This window comes from Panthera onca, chromosome F2, assembly GCF_046562875.1.
Source record: "Panthera onca isolate mPanOnc1 chromosome F2, mPanOnc1 haplotype 2, whole genome shotgun sequence".
Lineage (NCBI taxonomy): Eukaryota > Metazoa > Chordata > Mammalia > Carnivora > Felidae > Panthera > Panthera onca.
The window spans coordinates 40818112-40844422 of record NC_138356.1 but is presented as its reverse complement, the minus strand read 5'-3'; the positions used below and the strand labels follow the sequence as shown (position 1 = coordinate 40844422).

The window sequence follows — 26311 nt, the reverse complement described above, 5'->3', positions numbered from 1 at the left end:
TGTGGAACGGTAACAGGTTTTTAAAGGGACTCTTAACAATACTTGAGGAATAAACACTGATAACCCACGGAGAGTAATACTCCTACCAGAATGAAAGCAGTGTGAGAAACAAAGAATGAGGTGAGATGGTGGTGCCTGAGATGACTAGTTTCTGCCCCACCAATCCTTCCCGCTTTCTCCTTAGTGACAGAACCCTCTTTGGAGCGGGCACACTGCTGCCCAGCTGAAAGACACCAGTGCAGGAAGGTGTGGCCATCTGTCTAAGTTCTGGCCGAGGAAATGCTGAACAGCACTTCTGGAAAGGCTCTTAGAGAAGAGAGGGTGAGCTGTTCCCCCTGACTCCTTCCACAAGGTGACCTTAGAGAGGGAAGTTCTGAGTGGCAGAGCTTCTGGGTCCTGGCGGCAGCATGGAGCCGCCCTGCGTTGCACATCTCCATTCTTCTTTCTCATGATACAGGTCACTTTTACTTCAGCCATTGCCATTTTGGTTTTTTGTTGTTGTTGTACTTAACCAAATATGAAAAGGTTCAGATGGTATTCCTTTAAATTCTCTACATCCAGATGAATCCAATCTACTCAGAAAAATGTATACTTATATATCTTTAAAATGACTTTTCTTCCTATTATATTGATGATAAATATCAAACCCCATTCTCTTTTGATCCTATCTCATTTCAAATTCTAATGTGTTTGGCTTTCTTTTCTTAATTGTTTTTAGTGTTTATTAATATTTTGAGAGAGAGGGAACAGAGCATGAGTTGGGGAGGGGCAGAGAGAGAGGGAAACAGAATTGGAAGCAGGCTTCAGGCTTTGAGCTGTCAGCACAGAGCCTGATGTGGGGCTCGAACCCACAAAATATGAGGTCAGGACCTGAGCCAAAACTGGATGTCCAACCGACTGAGCCACCCAGGCACCCCTGACTTTCTTTTCTGATTATTAAGCCATCTCTCACTGGATCTATCCCTGTAGCTTCTAGTTTAAATAAGTCTCACCAATTTAAAATAAATGTAAATTTTCAGAGTCTATTCTCAGGTTACAGAATGCCACCTGGATCCAATTCTATAGGAATTTTTGGATTTTAATCCCAAACCATGATTTAAAAATAGCCTGTTTTGCCAGGCTGGAGAAAGTTTAACGCGGTGTGTCTAAAGGTCCATGTTCATTTGCTGACTTAAAGAAATTTTTAATCAAACAGGTTCTTTCCATTCATGGGAGTGTCTAGAAGCAAGAGAAAGAAGTGCAGATATTGGAGTCAGGTGCTTTAGTTCATGCTGCTTTCTCTTCTTCATCTTTTTTTTTTTTTTTTTTTTTTTTTTTTTTTTTTTTAAGGTCTAAGAAGATAAGGGAAGTGAGCATAGAAAAGATCCTCTGCTAGAGCCACAGGACCTGAGGCCAAGATTTATTTTTAGTTTCAGTTTTCTCAATAAATATTTCAACAAAAATTTCACAAGGGGTACTGGCAATCTGAATGAGATTTAATGATATATAAATAAATGTAAACACTCAGTTGCATTTAAAAAAAAAAAAAAAAAGAAATATTAAAAGCAGCTTAGCAGGGCCCCTGGGTGGCTCAGTTGGTTGAGCATCTGACTTCGGCTCAGGTCATGATCTCGTGGTCTGTGAGTCCGAGCCCTGTGTCGGGCTCTGTGCTGACAGCTCAGAGCCTGGAGCCTGTATCGGATTCTGTGTCTCCCTCTCTCTGACCCTCCCCCACTCGTGCTCTGTCTCTCTTTCTCTGTCAAAAATAAGTAAACTTTAAAAAAAATAATAAATAAAAGTAGCTTAGCTATCCCTATAGTTTATATAAACTAAACACAAAGTCCGTCCTCTGACTAGAAAGCTGCAGGTCTGAAAGACCCTTTGGAGCCCACTGGGTTGGCTCTGACATCAGAGGTTCAAATTCCAGTTCTGTCGATCTCTAACTGCATGACTTTAGCAAACTATTTAGCCTTTCTGCGCCCCAGCGTCCTCATCTATAAAATGAGGATACTAATAGAAACTATCTCTGAGGGCTACTATAAAGATTAAGTTAATATTTACAATGCAATTAATTACCACAGGGCCTGGATCATAACACAATGTGAGCTATTAGCTATTGTTGTTTCCACTGTTACCTTATTTCTGCTGTAGAAACCAAGATTGTGGTCAATATTTGAAGATAATTAGTATGTAAACAGTTATAAATAAGGAAAGGCAATGTTGCTAAAAAGTATGATCTGTTGTTACCTGTAAACTTCCAATGACTAGCCAAAGAGCAGTAGATACTGCATATCTTAAAATGCGGCTATAGGGAGCTATATAGCTAGTTGGGCTTCTGGAAAGACTAGAGGATGAGTCCATTAATGCTAAGTTCTTGAATCCTACAACCTGAAGTAAAAAAAAAAGAAAAATTTAAACAGACATGGATAAAGAAAACAGTTCTACTATGAAAATGAGACACTCTTCCCTACCCTTACTTTAAAAAACTAAAATATTTATAAAAGTTTGTACAAACATTAGAAAATCTAGGTTAAAAATAATTATCCAGGAGTTTTCATTACAAAACAAAATATTTAGTTAGTTCATTTGGAAATCTCTTCAATATGACTAAGGGCCAGATATAACCTTATTATCACACACTGACAAAATTAAAAAATTTCTGTCAAGAAGAATGAAACTTTACTCAGTAAACAGCAATGAACAACTAGCATTTCACACATTTTTAACATATGCCAGGCACTATGCAAAATACTTCTTATACTTTTCAACAGTGGTTTTTGCAAATGTTTTTTTGCAAAATGTCTTTTGAAGGAGGTACCTTCTGTGATAAAAGGAAGCCATAGCTGAGTAAGTATAGTCTGTACATTATACTCCTGTCCATGCCTTCCATTCTCATTGAATAAAGGTTCTGGTAAGTTTTTTTTTTTTTTTTAATTTTTTTTAAACATTTATTTATTATCGAGACAGAGAGACACAGAGTGTGAGCAGAGGAGGGGTAGACACAGAATCCGAAGCAGGCTCCAGGCTCCAAGTTGTCAGCACAGAGCCCGACGCGGGGCTCGAACTCACAAACTGTGAGATCATGACCTGAGCTGAAGTCAGTCGCCCAACCAACTGAGCCACCCAGGTGCTCCGGTTCTGGTAAGTTTTACAGTAAAGAAATCTACATGACTTTATTGAATCCAATGCTTTCCAAATGTGCTCATCTAAAAAAATTCTTTTTCATATAACACCTTTTAAAGCTCTATAGAACACTCTTAACAAACAAAACTATAGATGAATTTTTGAAAAATCATTCATATGCCTTAGAAATACATATATTTTCCCAGCTTAAAAAAGGAAAGAAAGGGAAAGGAAGAAAAGAGGGAAAAAGGAAGGCAGACAGACATGAGTTAGTAATTCATATCTAACTTTATTTAAGCAGCTAATTCCTGAGAAAATCTATTAGCCACATAAATGGTTTTCATAGTTCAGTCTCCTATTCAGTACTGAATACTTCCTTTAATAATTCCAACCAGATCCATGAAATAGCTGCAAAGGCATCATAAGCATCACCCATTCTCTGTGCATAGTGCAGCTCTCAGCACTGAACGTAGCCCACAGCAAGCATTTAATGATAATTGGTTGAAAAACTTCACCTATAATAGTGGTTCTGATGCAGAATTCTAATTCTAGTAAGAATGTGACTGAGAAAGAAAAGTTTTTTGTTTTTGTTTTTTTTTTCAAAACACAGATAACTAGACCTCAGAGCTACTGAATCAAACATAATCTCTAGGGGTGAGGCCAGGAACAGATATTTTGCAAAAGCTTCCCAGGGGATTTTGATACAAACCAGTAGTTTAAAAACGGCTCCTGGGGCACCTGGGTGGCTCAGTCGGTTAAGTGTCTGACTTCAGCTCAGGTCATGATCTCGCAGTTCGTGAGTTTGAGCCCCATGTCAGGCTCTGTGCTGACAGCTCAGATTCTAGAGCTTGCTTCGAATTCTGTGTCTCTCTCCCTCTCTCTCTGCCCCTCCCCTGCTCATGATCTTTCTCTCTCAAAAATAAACAAAACAAAATAAACTGCTCCTTACCTAGAGTAATCAAACTGAAAGAGACAGAGTAGAATGGCAATCGTCAGGGGCTGGGGAAGGGGTATGGGAAGTTGTTGTTTAATGAGTACAGAATTTCAGGTGTGCAAGATGAAAAGAGTCTTAGGGGCTGGTGACCCAACAAGATGAATGTACCTAATGAGACTGAACTGCACAATGAAAAATGGTTAAGATGATAAATTTCATGTTATGTGCATTTTTTTTTTTTAATTTTTATTTTAGAGAGACAGAGAGATAGTGAGCAGAGGAGAGGGGCAGAGGGAGAAGGAATCTTAAGCAGGCTCCATGCGCAGCACAGAACCCGAAGCAGGTCTCGATCCCACAACCCTGGGATCATGACCTGAGCTAAAATCAAGAGTCAGACACTCAACAGACTGAGCCACCCAGGCGATTTTTTGTTTTGTTTTACATGTTATGTGTATTTTAACAAAGTTTTTAAAAGCCACTCTTTGTAATGGCTTGATAACTTTAGAAAACTTTAGAAGACTTCCACTGATGTGAAAGTGTAGCTGGAAAAAAAATGTAGCTGGAATTACATGAAATTAATATATATGAGGCACACAGAAGTCACACACAATTACAAAAGTTCATACCTCCAAAAAAAAGAGGACAGTAAGTATTTGGAAGAGTGGATTAATTTTTCTCACAGTTTGAATTTCATTCCATTCATTTGCTACAAAATATGTTCTCCATATGCTCACAGGAACCATGGCACTGCGAACACCGCCCTCACCTGGTCAGAGAGAGAAAATAAGTAAGAGGGTTTCATCTTTGTTCTGAAAAAGCAGCAAAAGCATTTTGGTACAATGGTTATTTCAGTTACCTTCAACAGCTTTCAGAACCTTTCCTTTAGGTCGCTCCCAGTCAATAAAGAATATATCTATGGTAATCTGGGACATAAGCTTATGCAAAAATTGCAGAGCCTGAAAATGACAAACAAAACATTTGAAATGTATCCATGGGGCACATGGTGGCTCAGTTGGTTATGCGGCTGACTTCAGCTCAGATCACAATCTCATGGTTTGTGAGTTCGAGCCCCATGTTGCAATCTATGGTAACAGCTCAGAGCCTGGAGACTGCTTCAGATTTTGTGTCTCCCTTTCTCTCTGCTCCCTGTCCCCCACACTGTCTCTCTTTTTCTCTCTCAAAAATAATATGTAACATTTAAAAAAACCTGCCTATGAAAATAATGATTTTTTTAAGAAACAAATATACTTAATCACAAGAATATACAATACACAATGACAAAGTTATAATCATTATGGGATCACTAGAAGCTCATCAAGTAACATGGAATCAACAAATCCACAAAATTTTTATACATTTGCCCTCCTTTCTTCTTTCTTTAAAATAGGGATATGAAAAAAGTAGACATACTACCTTCTCCTCATACAGAAGCCATGCATAATTGACTCTCTTTCCCTAGGTTTCCAAAAGCACACTATTTTCTAGATCATCTGATTTCTTTATGAGTAAAGGTATTTTCCAACTGTAATTTGCTGTCTTAAAGTTTTAAGATGCCTTTACTGTCTATTTCTGGTATTGAGATTGCTAATTTTTAAAAATGTGTTGTTGAAACACATCTTTTTCATTTTAACGTAAGTAATATGTTTAATCTGGGGCGTTCTTCCTAGTAGAAGCATTGTTTATCAAAGAATACAAGTGTTAAGTATGACATGATTCCTTCATTCAAGAAGCTCACAGATCAGTGGGAAAAGCAGACACTAATAATCATAGTACAATGGGATGAGATCTACCACAACCATGTTAGACAGCTTTCCATACATTGATAGAACAATGAAATAGGGAAAGGAGACGTCATGAGAAGAGGAGGAAAGTAATATGGAGACAGAGAAAAGAAATTCTAGATTTCAGCACTTTATCCAAGGTGGTACCTTTTATTGTCCACTAAAGAGATAAAATTCATGCCTAAAGGTATTGTGAATGCACCATCAGACTTCAAAAAGAAAAGTCATATAATTAAATATCACTTTATCAAATTAATATAATTTGTATTAATTCAAAAATACGTATGGCTTCTTAACAAAATTATTTAAGTCAGTTTTTCAGAATGAACTACCTATTATAAATAAAAGTAGACTTTCTTGGTAAAATAAAATAATTCGTGCTTCTTTTTTTTTTCTTTTAATATTTATTTATCTTTAAGAGACAGAAAGAGAGAGCACACAATACACGAGGGAGAGACAGAGGGAGAGGAGAGAGAGAATCCCAAGCAGACTCCACACTGCCAGCTTGGAGCCTGACACAGGGCTTGATCCCACAAACCACGAGAGCTGAACTGAAGCTAAGAGTTGAACGTTTAACCAACTGAACCACCCAGGAGCCCCTTAAGTATTTTAAAAAAGACTGATTAGAGGGGCAGCTGGGTGGCTTAGTTGGTTAAATGTCTGACTCTTGGTTTCGCCTCAGGTCATGATCTCACAGTTCATGGGATCAAGCCCTGCATCAGGCTCCAAGCACTGATGGAAAGAAGCATGCTTGGGATTCTCTCTCTCCCTCTCTCTCTTTGCCACTCCCTGACTCTTTCTCTCAAATTAAAAAAAAAAAAAAAAAAAGAATAAATAATAAATTAAAAATAAAATCAAACTAAATTTGGAGCACCTGGCTGGCTCAGTGGGAAGAGCAGGCAACTCTTGATCTCAGGGTTGTGAGGTCGAGCTCCATGTTGGGTGTAGAGATTACTTAAATAAACAAAACTTTAAAAAATAAAAATAAACAAAAAAAGTAAAATCACACTAAATTTTACACCAAAGATTTTGAAAGCATTTTAAAGACTTATGAGTTTATTAGCAGGTTTTTTAAATTCAGGAACCTGTCCTTTAAAACTTACCTTCAGAGCAAAAGCACATCCCACATAAGTAACAAGACGTTCTTCCTGAGCTGGCACTGGTAGCAAAACAGAGATAGATTTCTGTGCCTACGATATAAATTACACTGTTAAATATGACCATACAGGGTTTTTAAGAAGCACAATTTATAAACCAAAGAAAGCATAAAAGAGGTAGGTGGTGATACTCAGTAAATACCATATTCAAGAAATCGGGAGTTCATCACTTGCCTCACTCAATTCTCTTGATCAGAAATATCCCCAAATAAAGATAGTTCCTCTATAAAGACAGCCTCAGTTATTCAGGTATGAACATTTAGGTTAAATTGAGAAACTCACGTACTTTGAAGAAAATAAGCCAATATAGACCTGTTCCCACAGTGATGATGAAGAAAACATTGGCCAGATCACCAGCATAGTACACCAAGAATTTCATAACTGTCTGCAATTTAAAAAGAGAATTATAGCGGTTATAGACTCAATCTATTTATACTATCACTTTTAGTAGCCTATTTTCTACCCAGTTTCTCAAGTTTAAAGCCTGTTTCATGTGTCTATAGATTATTCAGTTATAAAGCCCAACTGGGGACACCTCCTGGGTTCCTTTGAATCTGTACCTTTCAGTCCATTACCAACATTGTCTTACTCAACCCGGCTTATCTTTTTACTATCTAAGAAAGTTACATTGCTTCCTAATTCTCTCCTAGTTTGGAGCCCTTTACCCCAATCAGTCCTTCATACTACCACCAGAGTTAGCTTTCTAAAATCTAAATTGGAAAAATAAAATGTAAATTGGATTGTGTCACTCCTTTTCCTAAAAATGTACAATGACTCTTCACTATAAATTCCAGACCCATAAGGTCCTTCACAACCTAGACCAAAATGGACTTTTTAAACTTCATATGCCAGTTCCAACCACTCCATGATTAACTTGCATTTGAATTATTTTGTGGAATGAAATGGGCATTGCTTATTGTTCCATCAAATATTCTTTCTTCTCTGTGGCAAACTCTCATGAGCTCTGAAAGTAGAGACCCAATCTGTCTTTGCTCACTATCACATCCCAGCACCTGGTAGTGTTCTTGGCAATCAGAAAGTAGGTCCTCAGTGACTATCTGTGGAATGCTCTGATAACCCAACCCACCCTAAAGTTCACTTCTCTGGAAAGCCTTTCTTAACTATTCCAAACAGTAAACCAAGCGCCTCTCCTCTGATTCCTTGGCACACTGGCTTTGGTGTCGGGAAGATGTATCGGTACAAACAAGTTACTATGTTGCCTTTCTCAGGTAACTCATCAGCAAAATGGAAATAAATACCACCTATTACTGAGTTGTAAAAAATTAAATGAGTAGAAAATTTATTTCACTTCTGCCACAATTTCATTCCGTGTAAAATGGGAATGATAATAGTATCTAATCTCATAGAACTATTGTGAGGATTAAATAAATTATATAAATAAAGCTTTAAAAAAGTGCCTAGCATACATTCAATAAATGTTAGATAAAAATAAAAACAAAGGTAAATTAAAAACGACTATATGAGATGTAAAACTATAAAGTTAATAGAATAAAACCTGGGAGGATATCTTTGTGATCTTGAGATTGGGAAGGTTTTCCTAAAAAATATTCCAGAGGCACATGAAAAACTAATCAATGTGACAATATCAAAATTAAGAGTCTCTGTTAAACAAAGTAACACATAGATAAAGATAATAGATGGGTCATATTTGGAGGACATATTTCAACATCAAAAACCAAAAGGAGATTCATATTTAGAAAATACAAAGAACTACTTTAAATCAACGAGAAAAACTGGAAACCAAATAGAAAAATTGGCAAGGGATATAAACAGGCAGTTTACAAAAAGGGAAACCAAAATGATTAATAAAGTCTATGAAAAGCAGAGAAATGAAAATGAAATCAACAATGACGTACTACTTGCACTGCCAGATTGGCAATAAATGGAAACGCTGGAAAATACCAAGCGTTGGTGAGGATGTGTGGAAATAAGAACAGCACTGCGGGTGGGAGTGTGGACCGGCACACAGCAATGTGGGAGGAAAATGCGGTGTGCACACACCTCTTCTGGTTATATACCCCAGGGAAAGAAGGCAGTGTTTTACTCATTCTCCAGCTGTATCTTAAAAGAAAGACACAAAATAGTCAAAAGATGAAAATATACTTTAAAAACTCCTGAGATCATACCTGTAAATCAATCATGGGACTCCCAATGCGCCTCTTCCACCCTGCTGTCTTCAAAAGAGATGATAAAACAGCCAGCCCACCCAAAACGCCTAAAGCAATCTAAAAAAACACAACATTTTGGAATATATGTAATTTCCCTCATCAATGTTCAAATATGCAAATAGAGTAAAGAAATGCTAAAAAAAAATGGTGGATAGAGGCCAAGTTGAAGGAACTCTTAATGGCCAAATCTAGGACAATTTGACCAAGAAGATAGATAGTAATGAATTATAATCATTAGAATAAAATAAATATACAGGAATCTATACTGATTTAAAGAAATCACTGAATAGGGGCACCTGGGTGGCTCAGTCAGTTAAGCGTCCGACTTCGGCTCAGGTCACGATCTCATGGTTTGTGAGTTTGAGTCCCGCGTCAGGCTCTGCACTGACAGCTCAGAGCCTGGAGCCAGCTTCAGATTCTGTGTCTCCCTCTCTCTCTCTCTGCCCCTCCCCTGTTCATGCTCTATCTCTGTCTCCAAAATAAATAAAACATTAAAAAAAAATTTTTTTTAAAGAAATCATTGAATAAATAAATCCATGTGGGCAAAGGGACAACTTCTTCTAGAATTCCATTTAACAAACATAGAAGAAATGAAAAATAGAAAAAAATAAAAAATAAAAAAAAGAGAAAAATCACCATCAGGCAGATGTCACGGTAATACTTTTTATAGATAAGAATCATCACTAGATACTAAAATCAGAGACCAGAAGGATAATGAGAAGCAGGATATTTGCATCCTCTCAAACTCTCTCTCCACAAGATACTTATTAATTACAAACAGAAAAATACTATTTGGAGAACTCTGCATACAGCACCTTAGACATATGATCCAAGTTAACATCATCAGTAATAAGACATCCTGACATCATGTACCTTCTGATATGATGCACTGAGAAGGGCACAACATCATATCTGTAGTATCTGTATCAAAACTTGATTTAATTATGAGAAAATATCAGACAACCCCAACTGAAGGTCAAAATAAAAAACCAGTACTCTTCAAAAGTGTTGGGATGGGGTCATGAAAGACAAAGAAAAATTGAGGAACTGTCACAGATTAAAGGAGACTAAGGAGACATGATCGCCAAAAGCAAAAGCAATTTGGGTCCTAGACCAAAAAAAAAGGATAGTGAGAGGCGCCTGAGTGCCTCCACTGGTTAAGTGTCCGACTTCAGCTCAGGTCACGATCTCACGGTTCGCGAGTTCGAGCCCCGTGTAAGACTCTGTGCTGACAGCTCAGAGACTGGAGCCTGATTCAGATTCTGTGTCTCCCCTCCCTCGTTCACACTCTGTCTCTCTCTCTCTCTCTCTCAAAAATAAATAAACATTAAAAAAAAAATTAAAAAAAAAGGATAGTGAAAAAACTTATGAAATTCAAAGGATATGCAGATCAGTTAATAGGATTACATCAATATTAATGCCCTTATTATGATCACTGTACTATGGTTATGTAACAGGTGAACATTAGGGGAGGCTGGGTGAAGGATCTATCGCAGAACTATTTTGACAACTCCCTTGTGTACTTAAACATTTTTTAATTAAGAAATATACTGTAAATATTTTAACAAGTTAAAACAAACTCACATCTGTCTGGACTTGTGCTTCTCCTTGATTCATTTCATATTTGACTGAGAAAGAAACCTGAAATTTAAAACAAAGTAAATTAGCCATACTGAAATTATGTAACACAAACCTACTTTTACTATAAAGATATATTTGTTGTAGAAATGCCTATTTTTAATCTATCAGTATTTTTAGAGTTGACCTTTATTTATATATAAGTGGAAATACTCTGAGGAATTGTTCATGCTGCTTTAAATATACCTTTTGAACACACATTGAAGAAAGAGGGGTTCATTAACAGCAGTCAAACCAAACTAATGATATTTCATTTTCTGATAGGTGTCTGTAACTGAGGAATGTGACAAATCTTGTGTAGCAAGAATTTAGCAACTAGCTAAACAATCACACCTTAGAAGGCATTAATCAAAGGGCCGAACAAGAATCTTAGGGATACCACTATATTAAGAGACAAGAAGAGAAAGAGAAACCAGTAAAGGGTAGAGAAACAGGACTGTGAGAGGCAGAAGAGGCGAGATACCGAAGTCTTACCAAGATAACAGAATAGAGGTTCAAGAATATGTCTGGAAATACAATGTCAAATATTGTATGTCAGGTTAAAGAAATAAAGCTAGTGTATGTGGAATTCATTGCTGACCTTTAAGAAAGAGGTTTTCAAAGACACAAAATGGCAAGAGCTAGACTGCAAATGATGAAAGAGTAAATGGCTGGAAAATCAAGGAAAGATATATGATAGCAAGCTAAAAAGCTGGCAGAACTAAGGAAAGATTTTATTGTTTGGTTGTTTTACTGTATTTAAGATGGGAGGACTTGATAGTTGTTATAGGCAAAGGAAAGGGGCCAGCAGAGAAGCTGGCTGAATAAGGGAAGAGCGGTGAAACAGGATGCTGGAGAAAGTACTACACACAAGCACACGTAGAAAATTAAGTAAGGAGGAAGGGCACTCTGTTCGTAAAAATCGGAGCAAGAGACAGGAAGGATAATGAAACAGAGATTCTGAAGTATTACAGAGGAAAACTGAGGGCATTCATCTGAGGGCAAATCTGAGGGATGCTCTTGATCTCCTCAGAAAATGTGAGGAAAAGTTATTTGCTGTTGGTGAGAGAGCAAAGACGTAGCTGAATGCTTCACTAATGTAGAATTTTTGCAACACCTCTCATGAAAAATTAAGAAATGATGAAAGAACTGTACATTCTATACTTAGAAGGAATCTGAGGTGGACTTCATCGGTATAGTTTCATGATTCTCGCAATTCTTTTTGTATCTATTATTTTCCAATTTATCAAGACTTACTTTGGAATATTTTAAGCAAATAAAAAGATTGTTAAAGAAAAGACCCAGAAGTGTTTTATCTTAAAATAAATATACTCTTGGTTACCCAGGAAATTTTATTTTTTTTTTAATTTTTAAAATTTATTTATTTTGAGAGAGAAAGAGAGAGACAGACACAGAGAGACAGACAGAGAATCTCAAGCAGGCTCCATGCTGCCAGCACAGAGCCTGACGCAGGGCTCCACTTGGGGCTCAACACAGAGCTTATCCGACTGAGCCACCCAGGTGGTGTTCCTAACCAGGAAATTTTAAACCAGGCAGCCTTGTTGTTACTAAGTGAGTTTCTGGATTTTCCTCTCCTCTTGTTATGGTGCATATGAGCTCAGGCAATGGAAACTAATTTTAACGTCCAATTCGGTCATACAAATGAGGAGGTAAAATCTTTCAGAGAAGAGTTATGTTATGTGCCTACTTTTTCTTTAATGGAAGCCTGAATCTAGTAGCAGCTGAGTACAAATACAATATAGAAGCCAAAAGTAGCCAAAATTCAGAAAAGTAAAATAGTAGAAATTAAAAGCTATTAGTGAGGTTTGGAGGTAGGGAATGCTTAAATACCTCTCATGTTTCCAGACGGGGAAGGGAATGGCCACTTAATCTCTCTGAGGAAAAAGTATAGAAGGATTACCTCTGGTTTTGGTCTCTATATCTCTGTCATGTACCACCCCTCAAAGCAGAGATGCTTTATCTGACTACTCGTGAGGTTGGGAGGAGGAACTGAGCCTTCTCCAGGCTCATTCTCTAGTGTAGCCTGTCTTCAGAGTGTACGAGGTCTTTACTCCATTCACTGGCCCTTCCAGGCAAGGGAGGCCTTTAGTTCTGCAGTTAACTTTGAGTTGGGGAAATAGTAGGAAGCCAACCTGGCTGCAGGTCCAAACTATTCTCTACTTCCCTTTAGCACTACTAGTTATAAACTACGGATGATTTGAATCTTTCTACCTGTCAAAGTGCATTTTCATCAAGTGAGCAAACCTGATGAGAAGAGGAACACATATGCCTGCTGAAAAGTTCGAGTCTCTGCTTTTATTAGCCAAGGAAACAATATCTTAGTGCAAGCGAGTTGGCAAAAAGGACAGAGACAGACACTGCATATTTCAGGATACCCCGGGATCCTGAACAGGGATGCCCAACTGCATCCCTGGTGATGGTGTCTAGATAAAAACTTAATTCTTGCTTTTTTACTTGAACAATCTGTAAAGAACTCACCTTTACTGTTAGTAGTAAAAAGTAATTAACACTTGACTATATTTAGTGCAGTATTTTTTTTAAAACTTAAAAAAGAACTAATAACCTTTGACCATAATGTAAACTGCATCAGTATTACATTAACACATACAGAGCCACTGAATAGCATGGCACTCACCTTCACAGACTGGCTGTTGGGATCTTTGATATCAATGTCGCTGTAGGCAATGGTAATTAAGGGAGGGTAAATGTTTCCATTTTTTGTGTTGGGCACAAGGTAGATGCTGTTTATAAGAAAATACATTTTTAGTTATAAATATATCTAAGTCCTTAAACATACAGCTGACTTACTGTTGTTGTTGTTTTAATGTAATATGGATAGTCTTGGTGATCTCAGAATCAACCAGTTAATAAGGACTAGGGTCAAACAAACTAATGGTAACAACATAAGCTATCTTAAGTAGTCAAAACTTTAATATTAAAATATACCGTCTGAGACAAATTAGAAACTGTTTGCGATCTAGGTCCTATGAAGTTTACAAGTGAAATCACTGAAGTACTATGAACCATCTTTGAGGAACAGTCAAAAGTGAAGTGTTAAACGAAGCCTAGGAAAAGACAGATAACACCATAATTTTCAAAGGAGAAAGATGAATTCTTAACAAAATAATGCATGTCATATCTCGTACTGTTTATAGTACATAGTGGAACATATTTTGCTGAATTCAATGCATGAATATAGTTTGTAAATTCAAAGTGCCAAATGCTAGGGGCCAGCGTGGTTTTACCACAATCAGGTTAGGCCTGACTAGGCCCAATTTCATTTTTACCAGTGATACTACATTAGTAGATTGAGGGGATGCTAAAAAACACAGTATATTTGGACTTCAGCAAGATACATGATAAAGCTTCTATACTGCCTGTATCTCATAAGATTGCTATGAAAAGCAGAATGAAATAACAATGAAAAAATGTATGTGGATATTGAAGTGCTTCAAAGTGCCAGACTCATGTAAAATGACGGTGTTGATTCTTGCCAGTGTAGTCAATGTACACATCGAAAAATATTAGAGTGGGTGAGGTGCCTGGGTGGCTCAGTCAGTTAAGTGTCTGTCCAACTTGAGCTCAGGTCATGATCGCGCAGTTCATGAGTTCAAGCCCCACGGTGGATTCTGTGCTGACTGTGCAGAGCCTGGAGCCTGCTTCGAATTCTGTCTCCCTCTCTCTCTGTCCCTGCCCGGTCCGTGCTCTCTCTCCCTCTCTCTCTCAAAAATAAATAAACATTAAAAAATACATATATCAGAGTGGGGAAAGTCAGTTATGATCTAGAGGTAGGAATCTCACACTTAAAAACAGAGAAATAAGGGCTACAAGGCACTATTCTAAGGTAGGATCATCATTAAGATTTCCTAGGAAGAGGGAGGTGTTGATAGTTAATCTGGGCCAAGGCAGTAGCTATGAAAGGAAATGAAAACCCAGGGGCTTACCCATTAAACCACTGGGCAGGCTCCTTCTCACATTCCCATTTCAGCCCACTGCTATTCAGTTCCCCTCCGCCTCCCAACCCATTCTAATTCAGCAGGGCTAGAGTGTGCATTCTGACAAAACTCCTCAGGTTCTTCAACAGAATTCTCCCCCTGGAGCTCCTCACTTCTACTGGTGTATATACCAGTCTACACAGATATCTAAAAATCTCTATGTATTGCTGCAATTCAGTTGTCCTTATTGTTTTCATCTGATGATTACTAGTAAACACTTTCATTATCACATTTTCCCATACACTCCAACCTTAATTTAGTACAACAGATGTTTGCTTACCTCAGTGATATTTGGGTAGCAATTCGAGTTAATCTTGGCTGACTTCCTAAGTCATTTTCCCGTCCACTTAGTGCATCCACTAAGAAAATGCGCCGAGTCAGAAGCCACTTGCCGGGGCTACTGTCTTTTATCATAAAAAGAAAAGAAAAAGATGGCATTAAAAAATACCTTGGTTCTCAAGGAGAAGTTACAGAATAAATTTAAAACACAGAATTATACATTGTGTTTTAGATAAAATGATTGCACAAACAGCTATTGCTGCAAGAAATTCTTGGTAATAGCTTTCCTGACTTCACTTGAATGTCTTCTGATTGTTTGGACTTTCATCAGTTTGGAAGGATTTTCCCTGCAAATTACCTGAATAAGAATTTTATAATATGAGGACAAAATAAATGAACTTGTCTGAAAAGCAGCTTGAGAACAGCTTGAAGAAGCCCCAATTTACAGTTCTACTACTTTTTCTCAATTTACATGTTAGCAATAATATTTAATTTCTTAACAGTAGGCCTCATATGTTTGGCAGAAATTTCTAAATATATCAGCAGTCTTATTGTTTTACTTCTTGGCAGACTATCTAAAACCATATAATAAGAGAAAACCCATGACCTTTTTTATAACCCATGGTTTATTAAATTATCATGAAGGTTGACTTATTTATTGGTTTTCAGCTCAGAGAGAGAATGGTATATATGGATGTCTTACCTCGGTTTACAAATATTTTATTGTGCTGAAGATTTAGGTTTAACACAGGCACAGCCCAAACATACTGGTGTTGATTTTCATCAGTATATTCAAGGTACACATCATAAAATACAGGAGAGGGAAAGTCGGTTAAGATCTTAGAAATAGGAATCTCACACTGGAAAATAAAAAATAAAAGCAATGAAAATTAGAAAGCATATTTAATCTTTCAAAGTGTTCTTTGGGGGCGCCTGGGTGGCTCAGTCGGTTGACTATCTGACTTCGGCTCAGGTCATGGTCTCGCGGTTCATGGGTTCGAGCCCCGCGTCATCCGTGCTGACAGCTCAGAGCCTGGAGGCTGCTTCGTATTCTGTGTCTCCCTCTCTCTGCCCCTCACTACTCATACTCTTTCAAAAATAAAAATAAACGTAAAAGAAAAGTGTTTTTTAAGCTTTTAAAATATCTTTAAACTATCTTTTTAATATGCATTCCCATGAACCTTCCAAAACGTGAATACTTCAATATGATTCTTTTTAAGGATCAAAAGAACTAAAAGTAAAGAACTGCTTGGTTCTTATTCTACAACACAGCTGGAGAAGGTATGCCTTTGTTCTCAACATTAAGTGTACATCAGTGAAAAAGTTTAAAAACTACTGTCCTATGGAATGAGGTCTTAATTCTTTCTCCTGACGTACAGTGTAGTTTAAGATTTGGCTTCCCTTAACAGAACCAGGCTTATCTCCCACTGCTCCCTACCAGTCTATGGTCCATTCATACCAACCTAATGCAGTTCCTAAATATGCTATGCTATTCTATGTCTCTCTGACATCACAAATGTTGCTGCCTGATATTCCCTTCCCCACTGTGTTTCCTGGCAAACTCATATTCATTCTACAAGACTAAATATCACTCATTCTGAGAAGCCTTCCAGTACCTCCCCAGGAACTGCTGATGACTCCTCTTTTGTGTCAATATGGTACTTTGTACACACCGCATTCTACATTCTTTGCGATTCTTTGTCTACATAGTATTTTCTCTATTAGGCTGTGAGCTACTTCAGAGGCAGCCCAGTTCAATGGAAAAAAACATGGTTTTTAAGTTTAACAGAACACCAGTTCCACAATTTACCTGCTACAAGACCTTAAGTCAATTATTTAATCTCACTGAGCACCATTTCCTCATCTATGAATGATATGTATAATAATGATACGTATCTCACATAGTTATTTCATGGATCAAATGAGATGACAAAATGCTGAGCATCCAGCAGCAGGCATTTAACTAGTGTTGATTCTCCTTGTTCATAGTAGACACATAATAACATTCCTTTTTTTTTTTTTGATAACATAAGTCATTTATAATAAAAGTAAATTCATGTTCATGATAGAGGTTTGGAAACTATTACTATTTTGTTTATTTCTGAGAGAGAGAGACAGACAGAGCATGAGCAGGGGAAGAACAGAGACAGAGGGAGACACAGAATCCAAAGCAGGCTCCAGGCTCTGAGCTGTCAGCACAGAGTCTGATGCGGGGCTTGAACTCACGAACCGTGAGATCATGGCCTGAGTCAAAGTCAAGACGCTTAATCGACTGAGCCACCCAGGTGCCCCTGAGGTTTGGAAAATAATAAAATAAATAAATAAATAAATAAATAAATAAATAAATAAATAAATCACCTGCAATCCCACTATCCAGAGATAACCACTATTAAAAATGTTTATTGTCTTGCAATCTGTTTTCCATGATAGTTTTCATTGTAGTTTTAACAAAAGTGGAATCACAGTTTTGTTCTATGGTGTATGTATATGCATTTTATCAAGAAGTATTTCTGTAGACAAGTGAATGTCTGTCTTTCAGAAGTTTAATGGCTCGTAACATTCCTTTATACCATACTGTAAATACTGTAATTTCAAAATGGGTTACTAAAGGAAGGAACTGTCAGGGAGGGTAGAAGGGAGAAAAGTATGGAAGGAAAGACAGAGGCATTTTTATTTATTAACTGGGGGGTAGAGAGAGGAGGGAGTAACATTTTTATTAGTCACTAAAAATAATATTTTCGCTTTATTTGAAAATGCTCAGAAGAAAATATCATTTTATATGCCTAAAAGTAAATAAATAATAATTATGAAAATCTAATATTATATGATTTTAAACTCTATAGATGACAAGGTAAGACTTTCCACACCCAAATAATAAAAAACTATATCAGTCAGTGAAATTATTCACTACTATTAAAAACATTTTGAAAATTCAAAGATCATCCCAATATTGCTGATGTGAAATGAAGTTAAAATATAGACTAGTATAGTCCAAACTTACGTTTTGGTGATAGGTTGTTCCAAAAGAATAAGCAGCATTCAGTCTTGTCTCTGTGTCTGGACAAAGCTAGAGCAAAACAATACAAATGGTAAATATCTCAGAATAATGTTTTATTTGCTTATAGTCAAGAATTCTTAAACCCCTACTTCTTAAAGTAGTTTTAAGAAATTCCCATTTAAAACACAATAAAAAAAATCAACGTAGCCATGCAAGTTAATCTAGTAAACATCTAGTCTTTTCCTTATCTTTGCTGGGGCAAAAATAAGGCACATTAGGTAGGAATTCTTTAGCTAGAAGTATGCTCACCTGTAAAACACCTCCTTCTAATGTCTGCCACTTGAGAAAATTTCCTCTTACATCATAGGAAGCAGCAATAAACTTCAGTTTTCTATTCTGATTAAATAAAAACAAGAATAAAATGTTACATACTCTAGAAGCAATGCAGTATTCTATTGAGAAATGTTCATTACTGACCTATCCTTTCTTTTTCCAGAGATCAAATATCAAATTCAACTGTCTTTACTTTGAAGCAAAATTAATCTAAGTATCTTTATAATTAAACACACCTAAAATAAATGAACTGTTTTTTTTTGCATTAAAACTATTATCCCAGAATTGAGAGGCAATGCCAGTGACAAGTAACTTCCTTCAAAACTGTTAAGTATGTGTGTGTGTGTTTGTGTAGAAGAGTGGGGGGTGAGCAGGGACAAGAATAATCTATTCCATCATTCTAGAAGGTTAAAAAGCTGAAGGTAAAAATTTTGACCTTAGCACAAAAATTTATGCTAAGGAAATGGCATAGAGTTCCAGTCAGTCTTTGGAAGCAGTTCTTAAAAATGTAGAGACAGAGGAGGACAGAGTTTGTTTGGCATTTGGTGATGAAAACTACTTTCCCAGTCGTACACGTACTACTTACTGCCACAACCACATAATCCAGAGGTATCCATACACTCAGTAAGGCTGCTAAACTCTGTATTGTTTAATTCCTATGAACAGCTGATATTTTGGTTTAGTTTAGTAATTAAATTTTTAGAAAAAAACCTAAGGAAGCAAGAATTACGACTAATTATAAATTTTAAATTATAAATCAAAATACAGTTGTTCTCTAATAATCTAATAACTTATACCTGGTTTTCCCCTTTAAAACTGAAATTTGTAGGAAGAGGTATGGTACTGAGTACTTGAGGTGCTAATCCTAGCTGGTCTCCATAGAAGAGCCATGGAAGATTCCGTCTCCTACAAATAATTACAATTGTTTTAGTAACACGGTACCAATATATCTTATTACTAATATTTGTGAAAGTAACTGCATTGAATTTGGTCAAAATGACAGTTCATCAGGGTATCTTTACCAAAATGAAATAGAATGAACAGTGCGCAGTCCAGTATTTTCAAAGATAAACTGAAACAGTCGGCATGCATCAAAAGTGACAGAGTCATAAGAATTCATGTTCATCACACACATATTTCCGAGAGCTTGGCAAGATGTTAGATTGGCATACACCTACGAGAGAACCATGTAAAGGTAACCAGGCAAAGAAATGTAACATGGACTTTAATACTTTAAGCAAAAGCTGATATAAAAATTATGTTTGTACCTAGTCTACAAATTCTTTTTGGCAGTATTCTTTTGCTCTTTAATATCTTTCCTCTATTTTAAGTAGAAAAGAACTTTCCACTTGAATAATGTGTACATTTTAACTGTAAATTACAGGTGAACATATAAAGATGAGCAGTTGAAAAAAGAACTAACTAAAAACATAGCATGACATTTAAAAAATTATTAGGTAAAATAATTATATTTGAAAGAATACTATTTGTTGAGTTTGCCACTCAAACTTCTCAGTTTCCCTATCAGGAAGAGGCAGCTCTATTTTTTATAGTTGATTCAAGTCAAACATTTCAGTGATCTTCTTTCTCTCCCTTCCCATACCCATACCCAGCTCATCAGTAAATCCTATTGCCTCAATCTTCAAGTGTATCTAGAAGCTGAACTTCTCTCAGACCCAGGCTACCACTCTTGTTCATGGGTCCGCCATCTCCCACTTGGGTTACTGTAATACTCTCCCGACTGGTCTCCCTGCTTCTGTCTTGCTTCAGCAAAATCTATTCTCCATGCTAGTGATCCTTTCAAAATCTGAAGTTCAGTCACTATCTTCCTGTGCACAAAATCCTTCTAATCCCCCTTGCAATAAACTCTAGGTCCTCACTGTAGCCACTCCCTTCATCTCCAAATTCACCTCTCCACTTGCCCTTACTTACTTACCCTGCTCTAGCCACTCTAGCCTCCTTCCTGTTTCTTTCTTTTTTTTTTTTTAAAAAGGTGATTTTTTTTTTTTTAATTTTTTTTTAACGTTTATTTATTTTTGAGACAGAGAGAGACAGAGCATGAATGGGGGAGGGTCAGAGACAGGGAGACACAGAATCTGAAACAGGCTCCAGGCTCTGAGCTGTCAGCACAGAGCCCGACGCGGGGCTCGAACTCACAGACCGCGAGATCATGACCTGAGCTGAAGTCGGACGCTTAACGGACCGAGCCACCCAGGCGCCCCACTTCCTGTTTCTTAAACACGAACACATCAGAGAACTGCTTTGGAATCTCTGTACTTGCTGTGGTCTCTATTTAGAACACTCTTTCCCTGGATATTTACACTCTCACTTCCTTCAGGACTTTGTTCAAATATCACTCACAGAGATATGTATCCCAACCACCCTGTATAAAATAGTACCCCTTCCACTCTCTATGCTCTTTATCCTGGTTTATTTGTCTTATAGCACTTAGCACCACCTGCATTTACTTAGAATATAATTCCATGAGGGATTTTTTTCCTGTCTTTTTCTGAAATACATAACCTGATTTGAGAACAGGGCCTGGCACACAGGTCAATAATTAATATTTAAGAAATGACAGTATGAATCACTTTCCTCTAACACTCCATTCTAGCTGAACAAGCTTGAAGACATTCAATTTGTGTATAATGAAATGTGAAATGAAAAACATTTTCTTTGTGTATTTTCTTTCCACTAGAAATGGCTTATTTTTCTTATAGAATATGACCAAGGAGATATATCTAGAAGATATATCTTAGAAGATTTTTATTATCTGGGGAAAAAATGGTGGTGGGACAATTCTGTAAAATGAAATAAAATTATTTAAAAACAACTTAAACTGGGGCGCCTGGGTGGCGCAGTCGGTTAAGCGTCCGACTTCAGCCAGGTCACGATCTTGCGGTCCGTGAGTTCGAGCCCCGCGTCAGGCTCTGGGCTGATGGCTCGGAGCCTGGAGCCTGTTTCCGATTCTGTGTCTCCCTCTCTCTCTGCCCCTCCCCCGTTCATGCTCTGTCTCTCTCTGTCCCAAAAATAAATAAAAAACGTTGAAAAAAAAAAAAAAAAATTAAAAACAACTTAAACTTACCCAACAAGCAGCTGCTGATGACTGCAAATACTTTGCAAACCATTCTGAAGTGAAAGACATGCCCTGCTCACAAAAAGATAAGTTTTAGTTTTAAGTTCAAATGAAGATTCCTTATGTACACTGCTAAGAAAATATTAACATGCATATTTTCCAATGGGAAATGACTACTAGCACTTTCTCAATGTTATTAGAAAATAGTTTTAATGAGGATATAAGAGTTAATTATAACCAAACTCAGTTATCACAAAGAGGGACTGCATTACAAAATCATGTCACTTAGGCAAAAGATAAAAGGAAACAGTGTGTCTATAATCCAAAAAAACTATTACACTCATTTTACTAATACAAGAAACAAAGAACAAGATGGCAAAAAAAAAATAAAAGAAAAACTAGGTATTGATTTAGCATTTCACTGCCAACACATGCTGATTTAGGATTATTATACTGTATTAAATTTGCAAGTAATAAAAAAGAAACATTTATGAATGATTTCTAAGCAACAGGAAATTGGGGATATACAGAGTAACTGACATATAAAATCTCTAGAGTGGCGATTCTCAAATAATGATGGGCATCAGAGTCACCTGTGGAATTTCCAAAGAACAGAAAATGCCTGACTGCATTCCAAATCAATCTCCAGGAGACCAAGGCACGCATGTGCTCTGAAAGCTGCAAATATAAATCTCTGGCTAAGAACCACTGCTTTAGAGCTTATCTGCACATCTTGCTAAAAAATGACACACTAAGAAACACCATTCAGAGGCATGGACAGAGAGGAGATAAAGCCAAATTATATGGAACATGGCATCATAGCTATCAAAAAAATCTAAAGTAAAATTCTAAGTCACTATTTTCATCTCGTCAAGTAGCAATTCTCCCTTTTAAAAATTCTCCCTTTTAAAGAAAAACATCACCTTTGCATACAGGATTGAAGAACACATTAAAAAAAAAACAACTAGTAAAAATGGAAAGCAAAGACAACAGTGTTTGGAAATTCATGTAAAATAAACCCACAGACAATTCCAGTGACAATGTTAAAGCTACATGATCCTTTCATAAAATACTATCCACACATTTTAACCCAGGAATTTAGAAACACTTGGGACATATATCATAAGGAAATAATCTCTCTAAAAGGAAAAACATATCTGTGCATAAAATGATTGATAGCAATATTATTAATAACAGAAAACCTAAATATTCAAAGGGGAGTGTTAGGTAACTATTAAAAATTATATTGGTTGAGCCTGGAACATGGTATAGAGAAACAAAGAAGGTGCAAAAAGACTGATGGAGACACGTCAAAATAACATAGGAACTGTCTTAAAGTGAAGCCCGAAGACAATTAACTTTGGAAAAAAAAAAAAAAAACACAGTAAAAAATTATAGCACATTGAATAAAGATTTCATGAGTTCAAAGTGAAAAAAAAGTATAGAAAGGAAAGCACTCTTTACAGAAGACTGCTAGCTACTAAATGTAAAGGAAATAATAGAATTGTGAAATTATCTTGAAATGACCGATTTAAAACTTGATTCAGGCAAGGTTGGTTCATCAGTGGCCACTAAAATGGATATTTACAAAGTCGCAAAGTAAAATCTCAGACTGACTTATTAATCACAGTACCTTTACAATGAAGAGAAGTGGCAGATCCCACCGTGACCAGATAATCAAATTTAGCATCACCAGGAACTAGACAACCTAACATGTGCTCTTTGTTATGATGCAATGGATATACACAATACCTACATCATGTTCTTGTGAAAAGATGTTTCACTGAATCTAATCATGAGAAAACAATCAGAAAAATCCAGATTGTGGGACACTCTACAAGAGACCTGGCCTGGATTCTGCATTTCAATTCTATAAAAGTCAAAAAAGCAAAAAAACTGCAAACGCACAAAAGCAAAATTCAGCAGGGTCTAGATTAAAGAAAACTAAAAGACTAATTACATTGTGGGATCCTTAAATGAATCCTTGGATTCTTGCCTCCTCTCTCCCTGCACCCACAAAAAGGGAGGCATAAAGGACATTATTGGAACACAGGGTAAATTTAGATATGAACAGTATATCAGATAATTTTATTATCTTAGTTTCTTTGCTGTGAAGCCAGGAAAACCCCCTTGTTCTTAGGGGCTATATAATATGATATTTAGGAGTGAAGTGTCACAAGTCTACAACTTATTTTCAAGTGACTCTGAAAAAAAATGTGTGTGTGTATGCATGCATTTTACATATATACAGAATTATAAAGCAAATGCAGCAAAACAATAATTGGTTAACCTAAGTGAAAGATATATGTATAGTCCTGGTCTTGTACTTTTTTTTAAGTTTATTTATTTTGAGAGAGAGTGCACAAGTGAGCAGGGAAGGGCAGAGAGAGGAAGACAGAGAATCCCAATCAGGCTCCATGCTGTCAGCACAGAGCCCAGTGTGGGGTTCGAACCCACGAACTGTGAGAACATGACCTGAGCTGAAATCAAGAGTTGGATGCTCAAAACTGACTGAGCCACCCAGGCACATTCCTGGACTTATATTTTTAACTTTTCTGTAATTTTGAAATTTTCAAAAAAAAAGTTGAGAAAAACACAAAGCCAAGATGCTAGATCACTATTACTATCTTTGGGGACAGACAATGGGAACACACTGACCCGTATATATGGAAACTCTTTATTGATTGGCAGGTACATTCCTAGAGTAGGATTAAATGCTCTCATAAAATTATACAAAATTAAATATGTTCCAATTCTGTATTACCCAAGAGAACACCTGATATGTAACGTTCTAAGCACACTTTTCCAATTAGGAAGCGTGTACATTATCAAGTCAATGTAAGTATTTTAGTCTAGCTGGCAATTAATATATATAAACTAATAAACATGCATTTTGCTTTATCCACCATCTAGTCTCTTGTGGGTTTAATTATTTTGTACTGGTCCCCTAGGTCCTGACTGACTACAAGTGCAGTGCTAAAACTGAGTTCTTATGTCAGCCAGGCTGAGGACTGGGCCAAAATAGTCATATAATCTTAACTACATTTGTTTACATGCCTCATAACTTAAGCTACACAGAACCTGTCTCAACATTAGTTATAAAATGACTTAAAAATCAAGGTTTCCAAACTTGTCCTTAGGAAAGCATCAGTGTTCAAGATTGATAATGTTTAAATGAAATGTATTAACTGAATCAAATTAACTTTAAGAATGGAATTGATTTCCCCTGTCCATCTTTTCTTAACAGAGTCTGCAACAGATCTATTGCAAAGTGGTGTGAAGAAGGATGCGGAGATGGTATGGAAGAGAGCAGTATGGTTGGAAGACTATTACACTGAGCAAATGAGGAAACTGAAGATGAGACCCAGATTTCTCACTACTGGAGAAGGTACTTAAAATCTATCAAAAGGAGAGTTAGAAGGAATGCTGAGGTACTGCTTTGGAATTGAAAGTATCAGTGGGAACTCATTTACTTCAATACATATACAAAATAAATAGTTACAGATGTGTGTATGTATATGGGTATCTGCCTCCTAAAAGGGCATGCTCCGTGTGGTAATCTTGGTTCCTAATTATTATCTTCCAGAAATTCTAAAGAAATGGCTGATCCCAGGGCTGAGGTAGGAAAAGTACAAGATAAGCCTGGAAATCTTTTGTTCCAGAAAGGAAGGAAATGCTCAAAGAATGATGGAGATATATCAAAAAGACACAGGAAACAAACTGAAGAAGCTTCTACTAGCTAAATCTAGGACAATTTGAGGATCAAAACAAATAATGCATGTACTGGATTATAACCAACTGAATAAAACAGGAACCCACTAATCTATACCTACATTAATAAACAAATATATAAATGAGAAGAAGGAAAAATTCTTTCTTATAGTAGAATGTCAATTAATAAATGAAGAAGGAATGATGGAAATATTTGGCAACCATACTAGTAGTGGTTGATAAAGGCAAACATCACTAACCAAGACTAAAACTTATTGTTTAACTTACTGTTGGGGTTGGTGAAGACGAAGTGCAATCTTGGAAATTCTCTTTACAAAATACTAACCTATTATAAAGGGAAAAATGGTACCCTTATAGTAGACATGGTGACTTTATGGCATGTGATCGAAGTTAAAATCACCAGTAGTGGGACAAATGGACACTGGGTGCCCTCTGTTATAATACGTTGACATCTTTTTTGTGGTTTCCTGCCAAGCATGTCCTGATTATGAGGAAAAACTGGATGGATCCAGGTTGAGGGTCATCCTATAGACTGTAAAGCCTGTAACCTTCAAAGCTGTTGAGTTCATGAAAGACAGCGAAAGACTGAGGACCTATTTCAGATCAGAGGAGACTAAAAGAGGCATGACTTCTAAATGACTGGTGATCTGACACCAAAGAGACAAAAGAGGCGTTGTTGGTACTGTTGGCAAAATTATTTTAAAAAGGCAAAAAGAAAACAAATGGAAAAATGAAAATTAAAGGCCTGCAAGTTTGACAATGGTATACAGAAGGTCACTATAACCTGAGACTGGGAACACTCCAGAAGACACACCTCTTATTCCAAATGAGGCAATTTGGGGTGATCTCAGAGCTCCGTATTTGTACCCCAATATTAGCATTTATTTTGTTGGTTTGCAAATGCATGGTACTTGCCTATCACTCCCACAAGACCATATTGGAGAACAGGGATTTTTGCTTTATTCCTTAAGAGCCCAGATTCCACCTTCATCATGGCTGTCCTCCTGTCCCTTAATGACTCTCATCCATCTAAGGATAATTTGAGCAACCGGGTCCTAGCCTGCCTGCCACAAGCTCTGCTGCCATACTGGGTATTT

The 26311-nt window shown here is 36.8% G+C and overlaps 1 protein-coding gene across 3 annotated transcripts in view; it reads right to left on the bottom strand.

Annotated features, from left to right (window-relative positions):
- TMEM67 (transmembrane protein 67) overlaps positions 1-26311 on the bottom strand; it is a 67039-nt gene that overhangs the window by 14108 nt on the left and 26620 nt on the right. For all 3 annotated transcript variants that reach the window (XM_060610899.2, XM_060610898.2, XM_060610897.2), the window contains 15 exons: positions 21492-21554; positions 19429-19580; positions 19204-19312; positions 18383-18469; positions 18077-18142; positions 15779-15935; positions 15077-15200; positions 13437-13542; positions 10748-10804; positions 9122-9220; positions 7261-7359; positions 6921-7007; positions 4893-4992; positions 4663-4802; positions 2227-2367 (listed from right to left, as the gene is read on the bottom strand). In XM_060610899.2, the coding sequence (XP_060466882.1) occupies positions 2227-2367; positions 4663-4802; positions 4893-4992; positions 6921-7007; positions 7261-7359; positions 9122-9220; positions 10748-10804; positions 13437-13542; positions 15077-15200; positions 15779-15935; positions 18077-18142; positions 18383-18469; positions 19204-19312; positions 19429-19580; positions 21492-21554 (1587 nt within the window). The remainder of the gene's footprint in view (positions 1-2226; positions 2368-4662; positions 4803-4892; positions 4993-6920; positions 7008-7260; positions 7360-9121; positions 9221-10747; positions 10805-13436; positions 13543-15076; positions 15201-15778; positions 15936-18076; positions 18143-18382; positions 18470-19203; positions 19313-19428; positions 19581-21491; positions 21555-26311) is intronic.